General features: G+C 36.2%; 1 protein-coding gene across 1 annotated transcript in view; it reads left to right on the top strand.

The window, feature by feature from the left end:
• The window catches only part of PATJ (PATJ crumbs cell polarity complex component), a gene marked incomplete at its 5' end in the record, with an annotated part of 167151 nt that overhangs the window by 109593 nt on the left and 39385 nt on the right, over positions 1-18173 (top strand). Inside the window, 5 exons of the mRNA XM_081949161.1 lie at positions 116-207; positions 7706-7778; positions 12799-12867; positions 13213-13333; positions 14568-14698. Of these exons, the coding sequence (XP_081805287.1) occupies positions 116-207; positions 7706-7778; positions 12799-12867; positions 13213-13333; positions 14568-14698 (486 nt within the window). The remainder of the gene's footprint in view (positions 1-115; positions 208-7705; positions 7779-12798; positions 12868-13212; positions 13334-14567; positions 14699-18173) is intronic.

Below are 18173 nucleotides of genomic sequence, written 5' to 3'. Positions count from 1 at the left end.
TAAGATTTAGAGAAAGGAAGGGAGAGCTTATACAATGTAATAAAATTACAAAGTAATAGAGGACCTTTTGTTTCTTTTTAATTGGTAACTGTTCTAAACGTTCTTTACAACACAGATAAATAACCAGATATTATATGGGAGAAGTCACCAGAATGCTTCTGCAATAATTAAGACGGCACCATCAAAGGTCAAACTGGTATTTATACGGTAAGAATGATAATCATTAACAGTTGGGCTGATGAGGTCAAGAATTAATGGTCTCAACTGGGAAATGAGAAATAAAAGATTCAGTATTGCCATAAAGCTGAAAGCTGCTAACATGTTTAGTCAAGGGCAAGATATTTAAATGTTTTGTAACTATTTTGTACCAAAAGTGAAGGCTATCATATTAGCTCTGCAGAGAAAAAAGTCAGAAATTCATTTAAGGCAGTAACTTCATTAGGCTAATTGAGTATTGCATAGTCAAGCTTTTGAATTTGAAGAATTCTTCATCATGCAACTGTACTTTAGAAAAGAAGGAAAAGTGAAGGAAGAATAACTGTGGTTAATAATGTGTTTAGGCCAATTGTAGTAAAGAAATATAAACATGTCAATACATCCCAAAGGTGCTTTTTCAGGAGGCAACTGAACGTACATGTTTTTCTTTGAAGACATTTTGTTCTCATTAAGAAACTTCTTCTGCTCTGAGTGAATGGGGAATGGAAGGGTTTATTGCAGACAGCTGGTCAATTGCATCCTTTTAGCACAGGGGTGTCAAATCGGCGGCCCATTGGCCGAATGTGTCACGCGCAGCTCCGTGAAGGGAAAAAAGTTGTGAAATGTCATGTGGCGGCAATTTGATACCGCGAGTTTGACACCCATTTTTAGCGAGCCATTGAGGCCACCTGGAGGTTTAGCTGTGTCGTCAGGGTCACCTGAGTATTGCAAATGGGTGTGGAGACTTCTTGGAACTGTTGAAAGGACTGTGTTCTGGACTGGAAATAGACGATGTTGTCTCCCCCCCCCCTTCTGTTGAGAGGCGACTGTTTAATTTTGACATAGATGGCCTGTTAGACCCCTTTTTCAAACCAGGGGTCTTCTCTGCCCAAAATGTGGACTTTGCGGCCTTCAAAATAGGATTCTCAAAAAAAGCTTCTGGGATGGAGAAATAAGTAAACAGCTGGATTTACCTTCTCTATTTTTGAAACCATTAAGGAAGTGTTAAGTTGTTTGTGGGCGTGCGCATTCAAGCCATTCAAGGCTTAGTTGTGTATATGCAGAGCCAGGATTTTCTTGGCCCATTAGATCTTGTAGGCAGCAGGTGCTGGTGATCCCATACTTCTTTGAAGTGAAGGAGCCCATGGTGGTGAGAATAACAGAATAACAGAGTTGGAAGGGACCTTGGAGGTCTTCTAGTTCAACCCCCTGCTCAAGCAGGCGACTCTGTATCATTTTCGACAAATGGTTGTCCAGTCCCTTCTTAAAAGCCTCCAGTGTTGGAGGAATGGTGGAAGCACGTTCTGGAATAACCTCCTCTTGGAGATCAGACTAGTCATATGTCTGGTGGATTGGTATTCAAACCCACTTTATTTTTAGGGGATTTTCTTGACTTAATAGATTGTGTCATTTTATAATTTTATTTACTTATTTAAGGAAACAATCACCTTCTATTTTTAGTGTCGTTTACATTATTCTCTCATATGTGTTTTACCTGTTACATGTTGTAACAGCTCTGAATGGCTTGCAGTTGAAGAAAAACACCAAAAGACCCTGGGGAAAAGTGTGTTTGTTGGTTTTGTATTGTGTATGTTGCTTTTAGCCAGAAAAAACAATCTTTTTAAGGTAAAGGTCAAAACAGCCATTCTTCTCTCAGTTGATACTTTCAGATTTGTTGGACCTACCAACCAGTTGTTGAAGGCTAGTCTACACATGTTATAAAGGAGAATATTGGTAGCTCAGGATTGAAATGAGGGGTTCCTGGTACTCTCTGAGCTTATTTGTTTTCTTGCAGACATTTCATTAGCCAAATAAGGTAACATCATCAGTGCTAGTTTTATTTCTTGTTTGGAAGAAAAATAATGGAAGAATAGCTGTGTCTGAGTCTCTTTCCAGTGCTCAGATTTTAATACTGAACAAAGAATAATACCGAGTAAATACTGTTGCTGAGTTAATCTTTACATCATAGGTTCGTTTTGAAATATATCTTAATATATAGTTAAATCTTATACCAGGAGTGAAATGCTACCGATTCAGACTGGTTCGTCCAAACTGGTAGTAAAAAAATGCTACCGGTTCACCCGAATCAGTAGTAAAAAAAATGCTACCGTTTGGGAAAACTGGTAGTTCTGACGATCAGCTGTGCCGTGTGAAATCGCATGGCACAGCTGATTGTCTCACAGCTGATCGTCAGAACCACCAGTTTGCCCGAACGGGTAGCATTTTTTTACTACGGGTTCAGGCAAACGGCGCGTATGTGCGTGCAAAGCAAACCAGTAGCAGACTTTAGAGCAGTTCGCCCCTGTCTTAAACTCTACTATGGACAGGTCATGACTTCAAAGGAAAAAACAGTACTATTAAAATGAACCCTCTCTGCTTTTTATTCCAAGACTTTTCCAGACTGGGTGATTAATGATCTTGCTTTCAGCCTCCTTTTTCTTGTACACAGTTATTGAAAATTAAATGTCATGTACAAAAGTTTACTCCCTGCTGCTTAATTGGGAAATCGGTTGGGAGAAAGCGTGGCAAAAAAGATATACAGAATTGGATGTGTTCATTGCGACTGGTTATAATGCAAGAAATCAAACAACCAAAAGAAATTTGGTCCTGTTATAATTCTAAATATGTTTGCTTTTCTTACGTATTTAAATTAGAATATAACTGCAAAAGAAGAATTTATCTCTTAGAGGCACAATGTAGATTTATCTAATCATTCTAATGTCTGTAAAATTTATAATCTGTGAGAAGTTTTCAATCTCCCTGTCACCACAGGGGCAAATATGCTCGGCCACAGGGATTTTACTATATCTGCCTTGAAGAAATGCAGAGGACAATCTAGGCTGCATTCTGTCCATTTCCTCAAAGGAGAAAAGTTCACAGGCCAAAAGGAGTCCCATGTAGGATGTCAAGATGGAAACCTAATTACTATCACCCTATGCATGAGAATTCCATCTTATCACTAACATTGTTGTTTGGCAAATTTAGGAATTGGAAGGAGATAGTGGAAATGATGGGCAATGAGACAGAGCATGTTCATTCATTATCAATGAGATTTGATATTCTCTTTGCAATAAAGAGATCTGGGCATACTCGAAATAACCTTAGGAACTTGATGTCTGCCTAAACAAAACGTTTGAATTAAAGATGACATTAAAGGGCTCCTAAGTCCTTTCCTTTTTACTTTAACATTTTAACTTTAAAGGAAATCAAAGATAGCTCATGAATAACTTCTCTTTTCCCTCATAATTCAGTCATTAATTTTATATGGCTTAATAGTTTCAGAATGGGGAAACAAAAGGCAAATGCTTTATTTTTTATATATAAAAGATAACTTATTTTACTGTTTAAAATATATCTGTAATGGAACAGTTTTGTTTGAAGCAGAGCTAAAATACCAACAAGCACAACCAACCAGATAATGAGAAGCAGCCTCTTTTGACCTAAATTTTTGTTTTCTTTCTATGATGAATTTGGCTTTGTGTGATTAAAAAATATTGCCTGTTTAAAATCACGCACAATGCAGTTTTAGTGGAGATGGGAAATGGCAGATGCCAAGATTACATTAAACATTAGTCACCCCAGACATGCAGCTGCTGCTCAAAATGGCAGCCCAATAGAGAGTTGTTCATCTTGCCATGGATAAATGTTGTGCTTTTTGTTCTCAAGGCATATCACTGACTTTCAAGTGAAACGTATTTCTGTCTGATTTTTCCAGTAGATAGAACTTTTTTGCATATATGAAAGCTACATTCCTTCCTTCCTTCCCCTCTTTGAATCGGCAACGAATAGTCTTAGTATTCTAAGGAGTGCACATAACAGTCCACACCCCTCCATTCTGTGTCAGTTGAAGCTTCCAGATATTTTTCAAGGGCATCTCTATGTAGAGTGCAATTGTAGTACTCCAATCTGGCATGAGTGATTCTTAGCGGGGCAACAGACAGACTGACACACAAGGCAAAACTATGAAAATTCCCTTCTAGTCATTATTGCTAGCTGCTCATTAAGCAGGAGTCATGAATCAAAGCAAACGATTGGGTTGCATCCTGGGTCTGTCTAATATTTCCTTAATTTCCTTCTTAGAACCTCATGTCCAAATTTAGTTTATAGCCATTGGATAAAGTCATATGTTTCTAGTGAATATGCATAGTTTTTCTAATGACATTCCTTGATTCCATTCATTTGTTTTATTCATTATATTTTTTTTACTTCTCTCAGTCTTGCTTTTTCTACTCCATTTTCCACTTTTCATCCTCCATTTGCATCAAATGCTTGAAATATTTGAATTTCTAGCTGTTGATCATTTTCTCAAAGGAACACTTAGCCCACCCATTTTGTTTTTGTCCAGAATCAATCTATTAGTTCTTCTTAAGGTCTAGGATAAACCTTATATCCTCTAAATCTGGCTGAAAATCTCCCATTTGATTCAATTTCTTCCAATTCTGCCATGTTTACCTTGGCTGTAGTATAAACAGATTTGGAGATTAATGGTTTCCTGTCTGATTTCCCTTATTTCCTTTTTTATTATTATTATTCTGACTCATTCTACAACATTTTTCCAAATTCAGCTCTTACAATAGTTTTCTCATTCAAGATATTTCTGAATGAAATCTTGAATCCACATCCATAATCTTAATATATTCCATCTTCTGGCATGATCTATATGATCAAAGGCCTTGCTGCATCAATAAAGCAAAGGTTAATTTCGTCCTTAAACACTCTTGCTCTCTCCTTTATCCAACTAAAGCTAGCCAATTGATCTCATGGCCATCTGCCCACTCATTTATCTTATCTCTCATCAATCATGGATGTTTTCAGATCTTATTCAAAACATTGTATGCTGAGAAGTATTGCAATGGTTCAGTTAGATTCTTTCTTCCCGTGCAACTCCCTTCTTTAGCATAGCTATATATAATGATCTTCTCCAGTCTCTAGCCCGTGTGGTAGTCCTCACATTTATCATGTTAGAGCTGTTGACACTTTAGCTAATACCTCTGCAGCTTTAAGCAGCTCAGTCATTTTTGGTTTTTGGCTGCAGCGCTATTTTATGTTGTTTCTGCTGTTTTTCAGTTTTGGTTCTTTATTTATACAATAATTGCCTTCTGTTTTCCCGAGCTACCAAGACTCATGCAAATGAGATGCGTGACCATATAAATGTATTAAATACGTTTAAATCTATTAAATTTAAACATAGCAAAATTTCATCTCAACCTGCTCCTTTTCTTTGTGGCAGCTATTCTGTTGCCCATTGTGCCATTGTGTTTTCTGGCAGAAACAAGTTCCTGAATACTGAATACCGTATTCTCTAAAAAAAAAAAAAAGTTCTAAAAAGCCGTTCTGTAAGAATACTTTTGCCTGTCTACAGTTCAATTTACAAAAAAGGTTTCATCTCCCATTTCTAAAAGTCTTTCCTTAACTTAACTTAATTTGCTTGTATTAAATCACTTCCATTATTATTCTTGAGTGCCCCAGTGTTTGTAAATTCTTTTTTAAATACCATCGTCTTCTTTTCCTTCCTTTTTCTAAGACCCTTGGTGGCTCAGTGGTTAGAGTGCAGTGCTGCAGGTTACTTCTGCTGTCGGCTGCCTGCAATTTTGCAGCTCAAATCCCCCCAGGCTCAAGGTTGACTCAGCCTTCTATCCATCTGAGAATAAAAAAGGAATATAGCCGTTCTGAGAAAAAAGTAGTATTTGACTTGACCATTTATTTAGTAACTGTTTTAAACTACAATGATGCTGAGCAAAAGGGATCTTTACACTAAATTATGGCCATTGCAATACCCTTGGGGGTCATGTGATTTCAGATGTTTGACACTCTACCCATAACTTGAAGGATGCTCCTCCCATTTGCCTATTCCCCCCACCCACCTGGCCCACCAGTTCATATAAAGATGTCATGGCCTAGGAGAGCTTGCTTTTTGAACCACCAGGTCGGTAAAACGAGGACCCAGATTGTTTGGAACAAGATGCTGACTCAGTAAACCACTTAGAGAGGGCTGCAAAGCAATGTAAAGCAGTATATAAGTCTAATTGCTATTGCTACAGAATAAAATTTCAGAGTCAACTTTTTTACTTTACCAAGTTAACAAATATTGGCCATTTCTATAATAACAAATCAGCATAATCCAACATCAACGGTTCATTTTTTTCTATCTCAAGCTCAATGTCCAGAAACAGTTTCCAAGAAGAAACAAAGCTGGATATCTTATTTTTCTCTGATCAAAGCAGTCAATTTTGCTATTTCCTCTAGCTCCATCACTTTTCCCATTCATTTTTCTGTGGTGTAGACTGGAATATCTTTCCATTTCTGGGTATATAAAATTCTCATTGCAGAATTCAAAATCTTTTTTCCAACTCCTTATCTAATAATCCATAGAGGAAGACCTCTTGAAATAGGATTATTCTGCACATCGACATCATGCTTTGGGAAATATCCCCTGTTTTGTCATAAGGGTCTTGTGTTAATTGTCTGCAACTGAACATATGGAAATGAGCTACTTTTCTCCAAAATAATGGTACCTACCTTGCTCTAAAGCAGCATGAAGGGCAGCAATAGATTCTTAATTTTGCTTTTTAAATGCTTTTATTGTTATTTTGGAGGCAAGTATTAATAATAATAATAATAATAATAATAATAATAATAATAATAATAATAATAATAATAATAATAATAATAATAATAATAATAATAATAATTTGAATTTATTAGCCGCTCCCTTTCCAGACAGGACTCGGGGCGGCGTACAATGGAGCATATAGAACATAAAACATGAGTACAAACACATAAACATACATATATACAAAGACACACATGCACGGAGGAGGTAACAAATTACAACATTTAGACAGTTAAAAATCACCATTAAAATACCCCAATTGTAAGAAACCCAATGTACAATTAAAATTTAAAATTTAAAAAGACAGTCAGGAGGAGTAAGAAAAATTACGGTTGAGCCAGGCCAGATAATTGAAAGAGGTGGGTCTTCATCTGTACACGGAAGGAGCGGAGATCGGAAGTAATCCTGATGTCACGGGGGAGGTCATTCCACAGGGCTGGGCCCATCACAGAGAAGGCTCTGCTCCTGGGTGTCGCCCCCCGACACTGTTTGGCGGACGGTACCCGGAGAAGTCCCTCTCTGTGAGCGAATTGGTCGTAGGGATGTGTGGGGCAGGATGCGATCCTGCATGTAACTAGGTCCTGGGCCATGAAGCGCTTTAAAGATCATAATCAAAACCTTGAAACGCACTCGGTAGACCACAGGAAGCCAGTGCAGTTCGCGCAGGAGAGGTGTTACAGGAGAGTATCTAGTCATTAAACGCAGATGATGTAGCAATCTCAATTTGATTAGTATTTTGAAATGAAGGACCTAAAACCCTTTTGTGAGTCACAGCGGAAAGGAAGTTGTAAATATGATAAACAACTATAACTCACCCGAGAAAGGGCAGAGAGGGAGATTGAATTTGAGTTGTCCTTTTAGTTTGACTAATCAATTATTTTTTCTCTTGACTGTTAGCAATGAAGATGCATTTAACCAGATGGCTGTAGCTCCTTTTCCATTACCCTCTTGCACTCAGTCTTCCAATGAGGTAAGATGTTTTCCAATGTGTTATTAATGAGAACAATTAATCATAATTAGCTTTATATAATCCCAAACATGTATATAATTAAATCTTCCGCTCCCCCTAACAGTGAGCATTAGAAATATCTTTTGGCTACAGGAAGAACAGTTACTAGGTGGTGTAATAATACAATACAATACAAAAGAAAAGTTGGAAGGGACCTTGGAGGTCTTCTAGTCCAACCCCCTGCCTAGGCAGGAAACCCTATACTGTTTCAGGCAAATGGCTATCCAACATCTTCTTAAAGACTTCCAGTGTTGGGGCATTCACAACTTCTGGAGGCAAGCTGTTTCACTGATTAATTGTTCTAACTGTCAGGAAATTTCTCTTCAGTTCTAAGTTGCTTCTCTCCTTGATTAGTTTCCACCCATTGCTTCTTGTTCTATCCTCAGGAGACTAAAACATGAAGAATGGTTGCAGGAACTGGGTATGTCTAGTTTAATGAAAAGAAGGACTAGGGGTGACATGATAGCAGTGTTCCAATATCTCAGGGGATGCCACAAAAAAGCGGGAATCAATGAACGCACATTTCCATAATGTAAGTTAAGAGCCATTAAAGGCAGAGATGAATTGGGCAGAAAACTTGCATTTAAGATATTATATTGATCAAGAAAAGTAAGTCAAAATCATTTCATTTGATAGTAGCAATACCTTAAAACTGATATTTAGGCAAACTTTCTTGTGGAGTTAAAATGTATTTTTCCTCAGTCCTACGAAGGAGGTAGACAAACAGTCAATAAGCTACCCAGAGTCTTCGGGTGTGGATAATAAATGTTAATAATGATAAATAATAATAGCATGCAATGTAAGTTTTCAAACATGGTATGACTATGTTATGTACATTCATAAAAATAATTTCATTGTCAAATATATCCAGCTTAATTTATGTAGATTTTTATGAAGCTATTCCATATTGTATAATTTGTGAGAACTGGATATCGTTTAAATTCAGGTAGTCTTTTCGTTATGACCACAAGTGGAACCAGAAAATCTGTCACTAAGTGATACGACTGTAAAGCAGAAACCATGTAATCATATCATTTAGTGATGGCAGTCCCAATTTGCATTGTAGCTGCAGAACTGTTTAAGTCATTCAGGAAGAAGCAGGAGTCTTAGGTAAGCAGACTTGCAGTTGAGAGCTGTGAGCAGATAGTTGCCATGGATGACAGGAAAGGGCTCTGAGCAGGCTGTTCAGAGTAGGGTAGATGAAAAAGGAGCAGTAGGAGAAGCAACCTGTGACTCCTTCTGGCTTCCCCATTAACTTGGCTTGTAGGAAGCCAGCAGAAAACATCAGAAATCATGAGCATGTGGCAACAACTTGTTCTGATTTTGTAATCAAGAGCTTGGCACTGAGCATCCAGATTGTAATCACATGACTACAGGGTTGCTGCAATGGCCATAACTCCAAGAACCAGTCATAAATCCCGCTTGTTTAGCATCATCAAACTTTGAGTGGTCGCAACTCAACGACTACGGATGCGGTAGCTCAGTAGCTAAGATGCTGAGCTTGTCAATCAGAAAGGTTGGCACTTCAGTGGTTCGAATCCCTAGCGCCGCGTAATTGAGTGAGCTCCTGTTACTTGTCCCAACTTAGCAAGTTCAAAAGCATGTAAAAATGCAAGTAGAAAAATAGGAACCATCTTTGATGGGAAAATAACAGCTTCCGTGTGCCGTCGGCATTTAGTCATGCTGGTCACATGACCACGGAGACGTTTTCGGACAGCGCTGGCTTTGAAACGGAGATGAGCACCGTCCCCTAAATTTGGGAACAACTAGCACATATGTGTGAGGGGAACCTTTATCTTTACCTTTTAACTCAACGACTACCTGCATGAAACTCAGACAAATTTCCAAATAATTGCTGCTGTCTTATCCAGAATGAACTGAGTATTGGTCTTCTTAAAGTCAGTTTCTACACCAAGCACAATTTTCTGACACCAAGCACAATTTTCTGACATGCATTACAGAAGACTACAGTTTTCTGTTGGATCAGATGTTTGTTTCCTATTTAACCAGAAATCACAGTTTGAAGAAGCAAAGATATAGTATGTACAAAACTGCGGCTTTTCTGTTGGCAGCTGGAGAAAGCTACTGGCTGGATCTGACAGTGCATTCTTTAGTGCCAGCAGGCAGAGAGGATTTAAAAAAAAAAAAGCACAGCGGCAGTGCGAACAGTGAAGAAGGAGCCAAGTAAAAAAGCAACTGTGTGAGGTGGTTGTGGGAGGAAGATGACAAAAGACAGAGCAGTGGCAGCAAAATGGATGATGGCGGCTGAAAATGATAACAGCACTTTCCAGAATCTGCCTGGAACTACCTCTGAGCATATCATCGAAGGTTTCCTCATACCTGGAATCATACATAGAAGTATAAAACACCCAAACACAAACTGAGCTAGTGGTATATGCAATAGAATGCAGTGAAACATGTACAGATCTGTACATTGGAGAAACAGCCACTTCACAAACTCATGACACAACATAGGAGAACAAACCCATCAGGACAAGATTCATCAGTCCATCTGCATTTGAAAGACAAAGACCACTCTTTGGAAGATAGCAAAGTCCACATTCTAGACAAGGGAGGACCACTGGTTTGAAAGAGCAATCAAAGAGGCCATCTATATTAAGATTGAACAGCTCTCTCTGAGCAGAATGGGAGTGATACGACAACACCTATCTACTGTTTACTACTTAGACCATACAGAGAAAGCAGATAAACATCTAAGTGACTTCAATGACTCTCAGAATGAGTGCTAATGACCAGATGACTGAAGTCCAGTTGTCTTTTGAAAAAGCATATTTGGGATAACCATGATCTAGATGACTGTAAATCTCCATAGACACATGCTTAGAATCCTGTTTAGGAAAAAGTCATTTGTCCATCAAGTTCAACAAGCTGCTTGGTGCACTCATGTAAATTAAAGGACTCCAGGTAGTTTATTTGAGTTTGTCAGTTCTCAGAGCAATTTGCTGTCCCATCGAACTGGTCTACTATTAGGAAATGTTGTAACGTTGTGTCATAATCTGCCTTCCTATAACTTTAATTCATTATTGTGTATCTCATGCTCTAGAATGATGGAAGCAGGTTTTGAAAAAAATGTTATAATTTTCCTGTTCAGTCATCAGAACATACCTTCATAGGACTTAATTTCTATTTTCATAATAATTTGTGTTACCCTTCTCTGAACTGGTTAGTCCTCTAAATATTTATGGATGCCATAGAAGCTCCAAAAGTGGACAAAGTACTATAAGAATGGTCTTATCAAGTCAAAATACAATGACTTTAAAAAAAAATTTAGAAGCTATACTTCTATTTCCTGGATTCTCTTTTCTCCTCTTTGGGAAGAGAAGGATAACTTTTTCCAGTTGCCTAGTATTTCACCAATTCACTAGGCTTTCTCTAAGGTAATAAGATTCAGCCAAATTACCAGGTACTTCAGTAGCCCTAGAGTACAATTCATCAGGTGCTGAAAATGTAAAGTCAATTTGGGTAATTGAATTCTCCTTCACAAAGCCAGATAAGTGGACTTGGGCCACTCACTTTCTCTCCAGTCAAGGGAAAAGGCAATGGTACAATTGGTAATTCTGAAATCTTGCCAAGAAGACTTCAACACTGATTTGAAGGCACACATGCACAAATGTGCACACACAAACATGCTCTAATAGGGAAAGTACAAATAGCAGGGTGAAAAAGCAGGACTAAACTTTGAGGCTGATGGAAACTAAATCTCTCTCAACACTATATACGTATATGTATGTATATATATGTATATATGTATGTATATATATATATATATATATATATATATATATATATATATATATGTGTGTGTGTGTGTGTGTGTGTGTGTGTGTGTGTGTGTGTGTGTGTGTGTGTGCCTGTGTGTGTGTGTCTGTGTGTGTGTCTGTGTGTGTGTATATGTATATGTTTGTATGTCAGTAGCCTTCTTTGAAAAATGAACAGAATTGCCACTGACATCTCTAGGATCTTCAATTTTCTCTGAAGATTTCCATAATCCTTGGTGATAAGGGGTTGAAGCTGTTCTTTGCATTATTATTTGTCTCTACAAGTATGGCCAGGAATAGATAATAATCAGTGAGCCTGATATGATTTGAAAATTCTTTTAATTTATCACTGAATCTTTCTCCTACTGTTTGAATGTACAATCTCTTTGCACTAATTAAAACAATGTCTTCCTGGATTTGTGCGGCACCTAAACATGCTGGGAATAGCTCAACAGAGACATATGCATACAAAGAAAAGATTATCAATCAACATGATTGCAGAGAAGGGAATTATTTTATACTGTATTTATCAAAGTATATATTGCTTATAAAAGAAATGTTTCAATAATTGAAGACAAAAGAATGATTGATTGCCTGCCAGCCTGCTTGTGTATATCTCTAAAGTATGTCTGTAGTGGTCATATCAGACTCTGCTTTTAAAATGTGATTAACAACTACACAGATTTCTAAAAATATAGTGCCATCAGATGTGGGAAGTGAAATTTTTAAATGAGAACTATAACCTGTAGGGTGTGAAACTTTAAGGAAAATCTTTGTTCACATTAATACCCCTATTAAGATTGTACATGTGGTGATATTCGGTACTTCAAAAGAGAAAAATGATTGATTGATGGATGGATGGATTGATTGATGGATTGATATATATTCAGTCTACAAGTTACATTCAAACAAACAAGTCAAGGTAAAATGGGTTAGATTCACACTTCAGTCCAAGGCAAATAAGTGATAGTTTAATCAAATTTTACATTTTATATTTATCTTAGAGAATGTTATAGTAAAGTTTGATATATTCTTAGTCACAGGACAATGACAATGAATGATTACTTCTGGACTGAAAACCAAATACCAGCTTGTTGCCTCAACAGAAGCAGCAGCATAGCAGTTGCTGATGTTCATAAAATTAATTGAACACAGTGTATCACAAACTAATATTTTACCATTTATGTATCCATATTGATTAGGATATCAGCAGCAAAGCTGAAAAACAGGTGATTGAAGACCAAGTTAAGGCAGACCAGCAACCAGAAAATGTGAGTATTTTAATTCGATTATTTTTTAAAGTCTTTTACTGATTAGCCATTGTTTCAATTTTATTTAAATTATTGACAATTAAAGGAGACCCATAAAATAGCCCAAAACATGAATGTTTCTTACAGCTTTTCATTAGTTTATCTTTACATATTTCCTTCATACATTCATGTAAAGATATATGAACCTGATCTTCCAAAAGTAGACAGATAATTTATTCCTAGAACTATTCACGGTCCATTCTTCATTCATGTAAATATTACCTGCCCAGTGATTTAAACTTTTTATTTAGTGTATGTAGTTAAAAATTCAAATATTTATTTTATTTTTCTTTTTGCCTCTCCCAGCTTCGAAACCAGTTAACGCAAACAAAGTTTTCCACAGTGAACCCTATCCCCATCAATTTACATGAGATTTCTTTGGCCCCCGAATCATCTTATCCTCCAGAGACAGAATTCAGCAACCAAAGTAAGAACCTGTTATTTCCCTCTGAAGAAGTACTTTGCGTTAATCCTCAGAATTTAGGGTGGTAATATTGCTTTTTAATTTTTTAAAAAAACTAACTAAGGTAAATGTCTTAAGCAGGGGCGAAATCAACTTACCTTTGCTACCGGTTTGCAAATGTGAGCATACGCACCTCCGAGCACGCTCAGAGCATCAAAAATAGGACATGATGATACCCAGGTGGGTGGGCGGAGCCTCCTACCGCCACCATTACCAGTTCACCTGAACCGGATAAAACCGGCTGAATAGCACTACTGGTCTTAAGACATTTAAGTTGTTTAACGTTTCACTTCAATTACCGCAACAGTAACTATGGCATGTCAAATTTTTCGACTTTCAATTTCCAAACATTAAGAGTGCTCAACAGTTGTGAGCACATACCTTGGGGATTGTAAATATATTTTGGTTACTTTAATATAATTTAGATGTGCTTGGTAAGTAACTACAAAAATATCATACTTTTAAACATTTATTTGTTTCATTTAACACATCTTTTTTATTTTCATAGAAATGAAAGATTTTTTTTTAAAATGAAGTTTCTTTAATGTCATATTTTTCTGCACTGGCTCTTCTGTGCATTTAATTAAAATATTTGTCACCTTGACATAGGGTGTGTGTGTGCGTGTTTTAATGCTTTTGGATTCTATCTAAAAGCATTAAACGTATACTACATATAAACATACACAAGAACATTAAGAACTTTAAAAAGCAGTTCTTCATCTATGGCTTATGTAAACAAATTAATATGGAGAGGGGAGAAAAATCCCTGTTAGCAACAAAACATAAAATTCCAACTGGATTTTAAATAACAAATTCTTATTCTGCATTTAGTAGCATAGTAATAGCAGAACTTATTGTCTATCTAGACTGAAGATAAACCAAGAAAATGTATTGCAAGGGAGCCATGTCTGCTCAGTTGAAACTATTTTCCTTCATTTCAATGGATTCTATTTTTAGCAACAACCATCTCAACGCAATATTATATATATATATATAAATTGTCCCTGTTGTACTTCAACTGCTTTTCTTTTCTTTCCCTTCCTTTCCCTTCCTTTCTATTATCCATAAACAAATCTGAATTTTTCCAAGAACCACGTTTCTTTAATCAGATCCATTATGACATCTAACATATTCCTCTGCAATATGTTTACTTAACACTTACAACTGTATGGACTAATAATTTTTATTTTTGATGTAGACAACTTTCCACCTCCTCCGGTAGACTCAGCAATGTGCCCAATCGTTCCTGGCCAAGAAATGACTATTGAAATATCCAAAGGACGATCAGGTCTGGGACTCAGTATTGTAGGAGGAAAGGATACACCACTTGTAAGTCATTTGTTCTGAATGGAGTGTGAGTGTGTGTGTGTGTGTGTGTGTGTGTGTGTGTGTAATTGACAGTTTTTACAAATGGCAAATCCTCTCAGTTCTGGGATAATAAAATAAAGAAAATAGAAATGTGATCTCAGGACATTAAGGTAGACAAACTGTAATGGGCATGGGAAGGATAATTTTTCATTATCCAAACTAGGTAATATCATCAGTGTTAAACAAGCAAGTTCAGAGAGCACCACGGCTCCCTCAAGTCAATCCACAACTACAAATATTTTCCTTTATTAGAAAAACAATGTGCTTATTCTTCTCCAACCTCAGGAAGTATGGAATGGGGACTAGATAGTGAGAGGAACATTGTTAAATACAATGCAAATAGAATTTTTAAAAAGATAGTATGCTAACAACATTATATTTTCTCATTCTGCAGCAATTGCCTAAAACAGTTTTGATTAACTTGCTGCAGTTAGTCAAAAATTACCCTTCCTGGAATAGAGAGATTGTAGAGTTAAAATGTGATTTTTTGCTAAGAGTGTAGATAAGTGTCAGCTCTTCAAGGTTATCCATATCAAGAAACGGACTCCACAAGACAACTAAATGTCAGTTTTATTTATATTGACAGTATTTTGGAAATCTGAGTGTATTTTCCCCTTCTTATACTAGACTGAGTCAGGGAGGACCCAGCCAGATCTCTTTCTAACATTGCCTCTTTTCCCAAGGCTTAAGGAATGTTTCTGCCATTTTTTTTCTAATGGCTTCTGTGTCAGGGTTCCAAATAGCATCCAAAATTAAATCAGAGTCTGAGGCAAAGGATTCCCCAAAGTTCCAATTTAAGAGCCATGTTGGCACATCTGGGAAAACCCGAATCTGAAAGCTTCCAGGTTTTCCCTACCCAGTTGAAAGTTCAAGATCCTGCCCCATCACCCACAAGTTCATCACATGGTCCAATCTTCCACTGCCACGAAGACAGATTCCTCCCACCCAGTTCCGGCTAGGTGCAGAGACAAAGATGACCTTGAGTTTCTAAGAAGAATGTTATTATGGCTACATATCTCCCAACTCCGTATATTCTCCTCCCCCATTTTCCCACAATAGAAAGTAGACATTAGAAAGTATGGCAGGCCTGAAGTCCAAAGGAAAAGATGGCTTGTAGGGATGACATTCTGAATATTTCCCTCAAAGCAATCTCCATGATGCTCTACAATGCTTAATATCTAACTTTCTTAGGCTAATAGAATAATCTTTTTGAAATTAAGGGAATTCTTCTCTACAGGTTAGTCCTTGAATATCCCCATGAATTAAACTGGAAAAATGTTACCGTTTTATCTTGTGGAAGACCTGGGGTTGACATATCACTTGCCCTGTTGAGCTTTAATCAACACAACATTGTTATCTCTTTGACATAGTCTTCATGGTAATGAAGACTAGCCTCTTTCTGTTCTAACTAAGTATCGTTATACTTCTCATGAAGGCAACCACTGGCAATATTTTGTCTACTTCTCAAATAGGTTCTTAACCCATTCCCACTCTCTAACTTAATTAGGAACCTAGATTTTATGGAGAAATTCTAAAACCCAAATTGTCTTTCATTCAATTACCTTGCCTCAAAGAAGACTTAGTTTCATCTCCTAAGGGAGATACCCCATGAAATAGAGCACTGAACAGGTAAGAGGTTGGCCAGTTATGAAGACTAAAGTGACTATGTTTGGGATGATGGGAAAAGAATGCAGAGACCAAAGGAAACTATAACTTTGCTTCATCTGTGCATCATCTTGCCAATTATGGCTGTGATAGCAAATAATTATATCACTTTATATTTTCTTAATTGTTTTAATTTGGATCTGCAGGTTTTTAGTATTTTAATTGTTCATTTTTAATTATTCATTCTAGTATACTGCTTTGAAAATCATCCAGGGTAATTCCAGATGACGTACAAATATCTTGGCATAAATAGTGAGCTTAACCTTTGTACGTTGTAGCCACCCAAGATTCTCTGTGAATTTGATTTAATTTATGAAGTTAATAACTGTTCAGATAATTGATGTAAATACATAGAATTATTGAAAATGTCCCTTAATTCTGTGGCCAATTTGTTCATCTACTGTAATTTTTAATTTGTCAGAAACTGTGACCCACGTACCTAAAGTATGATCAGAAATTGTGATTTAACTTCACCTGTAATTCCAAGAGAATAGATTTTGAAATATCAACATTCTTAATACATTAAAAAAAGTTCTGTGACCTTTAGAGGACATGCAAACTCTTTCAGCCACTTACAGTATAATGGTTGTGAAAATTGAAGGGCAAACAATCAATCCCCTTCCTGTTTTGACACAATCCCAATTTAGTATTTATTTTTTTCCTACTTGCAATCTAACACGTGGGTCTTGTTTCTGTTCTCTTTACTCTAAAAATAATGATTTGTGACAGGTTATTTAAAGAAGACTTGCTTTTTTAAACTTTGTCTTATACTCTTCTACTCTGCGTTTTCTCCCAGGAACCATCAATACAGCATTAACGTTACCAGAGTTGCTTTATTAGTAAAATGGGTGGCATAGAAATGAAAAATAAATAGATGATAGATAGATAGATAGATAGATAGATAGATAGATAGATAGATAGATAGATAGATAGATAGATAGATAGATAGATAGATAGATAGATAGATGATAGATAGATGATAGATAGATAGATAGATAGATAGATAGATAGATAGATAGATGATAGATAGATAGATAGATAGATAGATAGATAGATAGATAGATAGATGATAGATAGATAGATAGATAGATAGATAGATAGATAGATGATAGATAGATAGATAGATAGATGATAGATAGATAGATAGATAGATAGATGATAGATAGATAGATAGATAGATAGATAGATGATAGATAGATAGATAGATAGATGATAGATAGATAGATAGATAGATAGATAGATAGATAGATGATAGATAGATAGATAGATAGATAGATGATAGATAGATAGATAGATAGATAGATAGATAGATAGATGATAGATAGATAGATAGATAGATAGATAGATAGATAGATAGATAGATGATAGATAGATAGATAGATAGATGATAGATAGATAGATAGATAGATAGATAGATAGATAGATAGATAAATAAATAGATGATAGATAGATAGATAGATAGATAGATAGATAGATAGATAGATAGATAGATGATAGATAGATAGATAGATGATAGATAGATGATAGATAGATAGATAGATAGATAGATAGATAGATGATAGATAGATGATAGATAGATAGATAGATAGATAGATAGATAGATGATAGATAGATAGATAGATAGATAGATAGATAGATAGATAGATAGATAGATAGATAGATAGATAGATAGATGATAGATAGAAGACAGATTTTTTTTTAAATTGCAAGATAGCAATAGGCCTAAGAAGTAGGCTAGCCTGAATTTTGCAACTTAAGCATAATTTTCTTT

The sequence above is a fragment of the Natrix helvetica genome (genome assembly GCF_964273705.1).
Source record: "Natrix helvetica genome assembly, chromosome: 3".
In the NCBI taxonomy this organism is placed as follows: domain Eukaryota; kingdom Metazoa; phylum Chordata; class Lepidosauria; order Squamata; family Natricidae; genus Natrix; species Natrix helvetica.
This window is presented reverse-complemented; position numbering and strand designations above follow the sequence as displayed.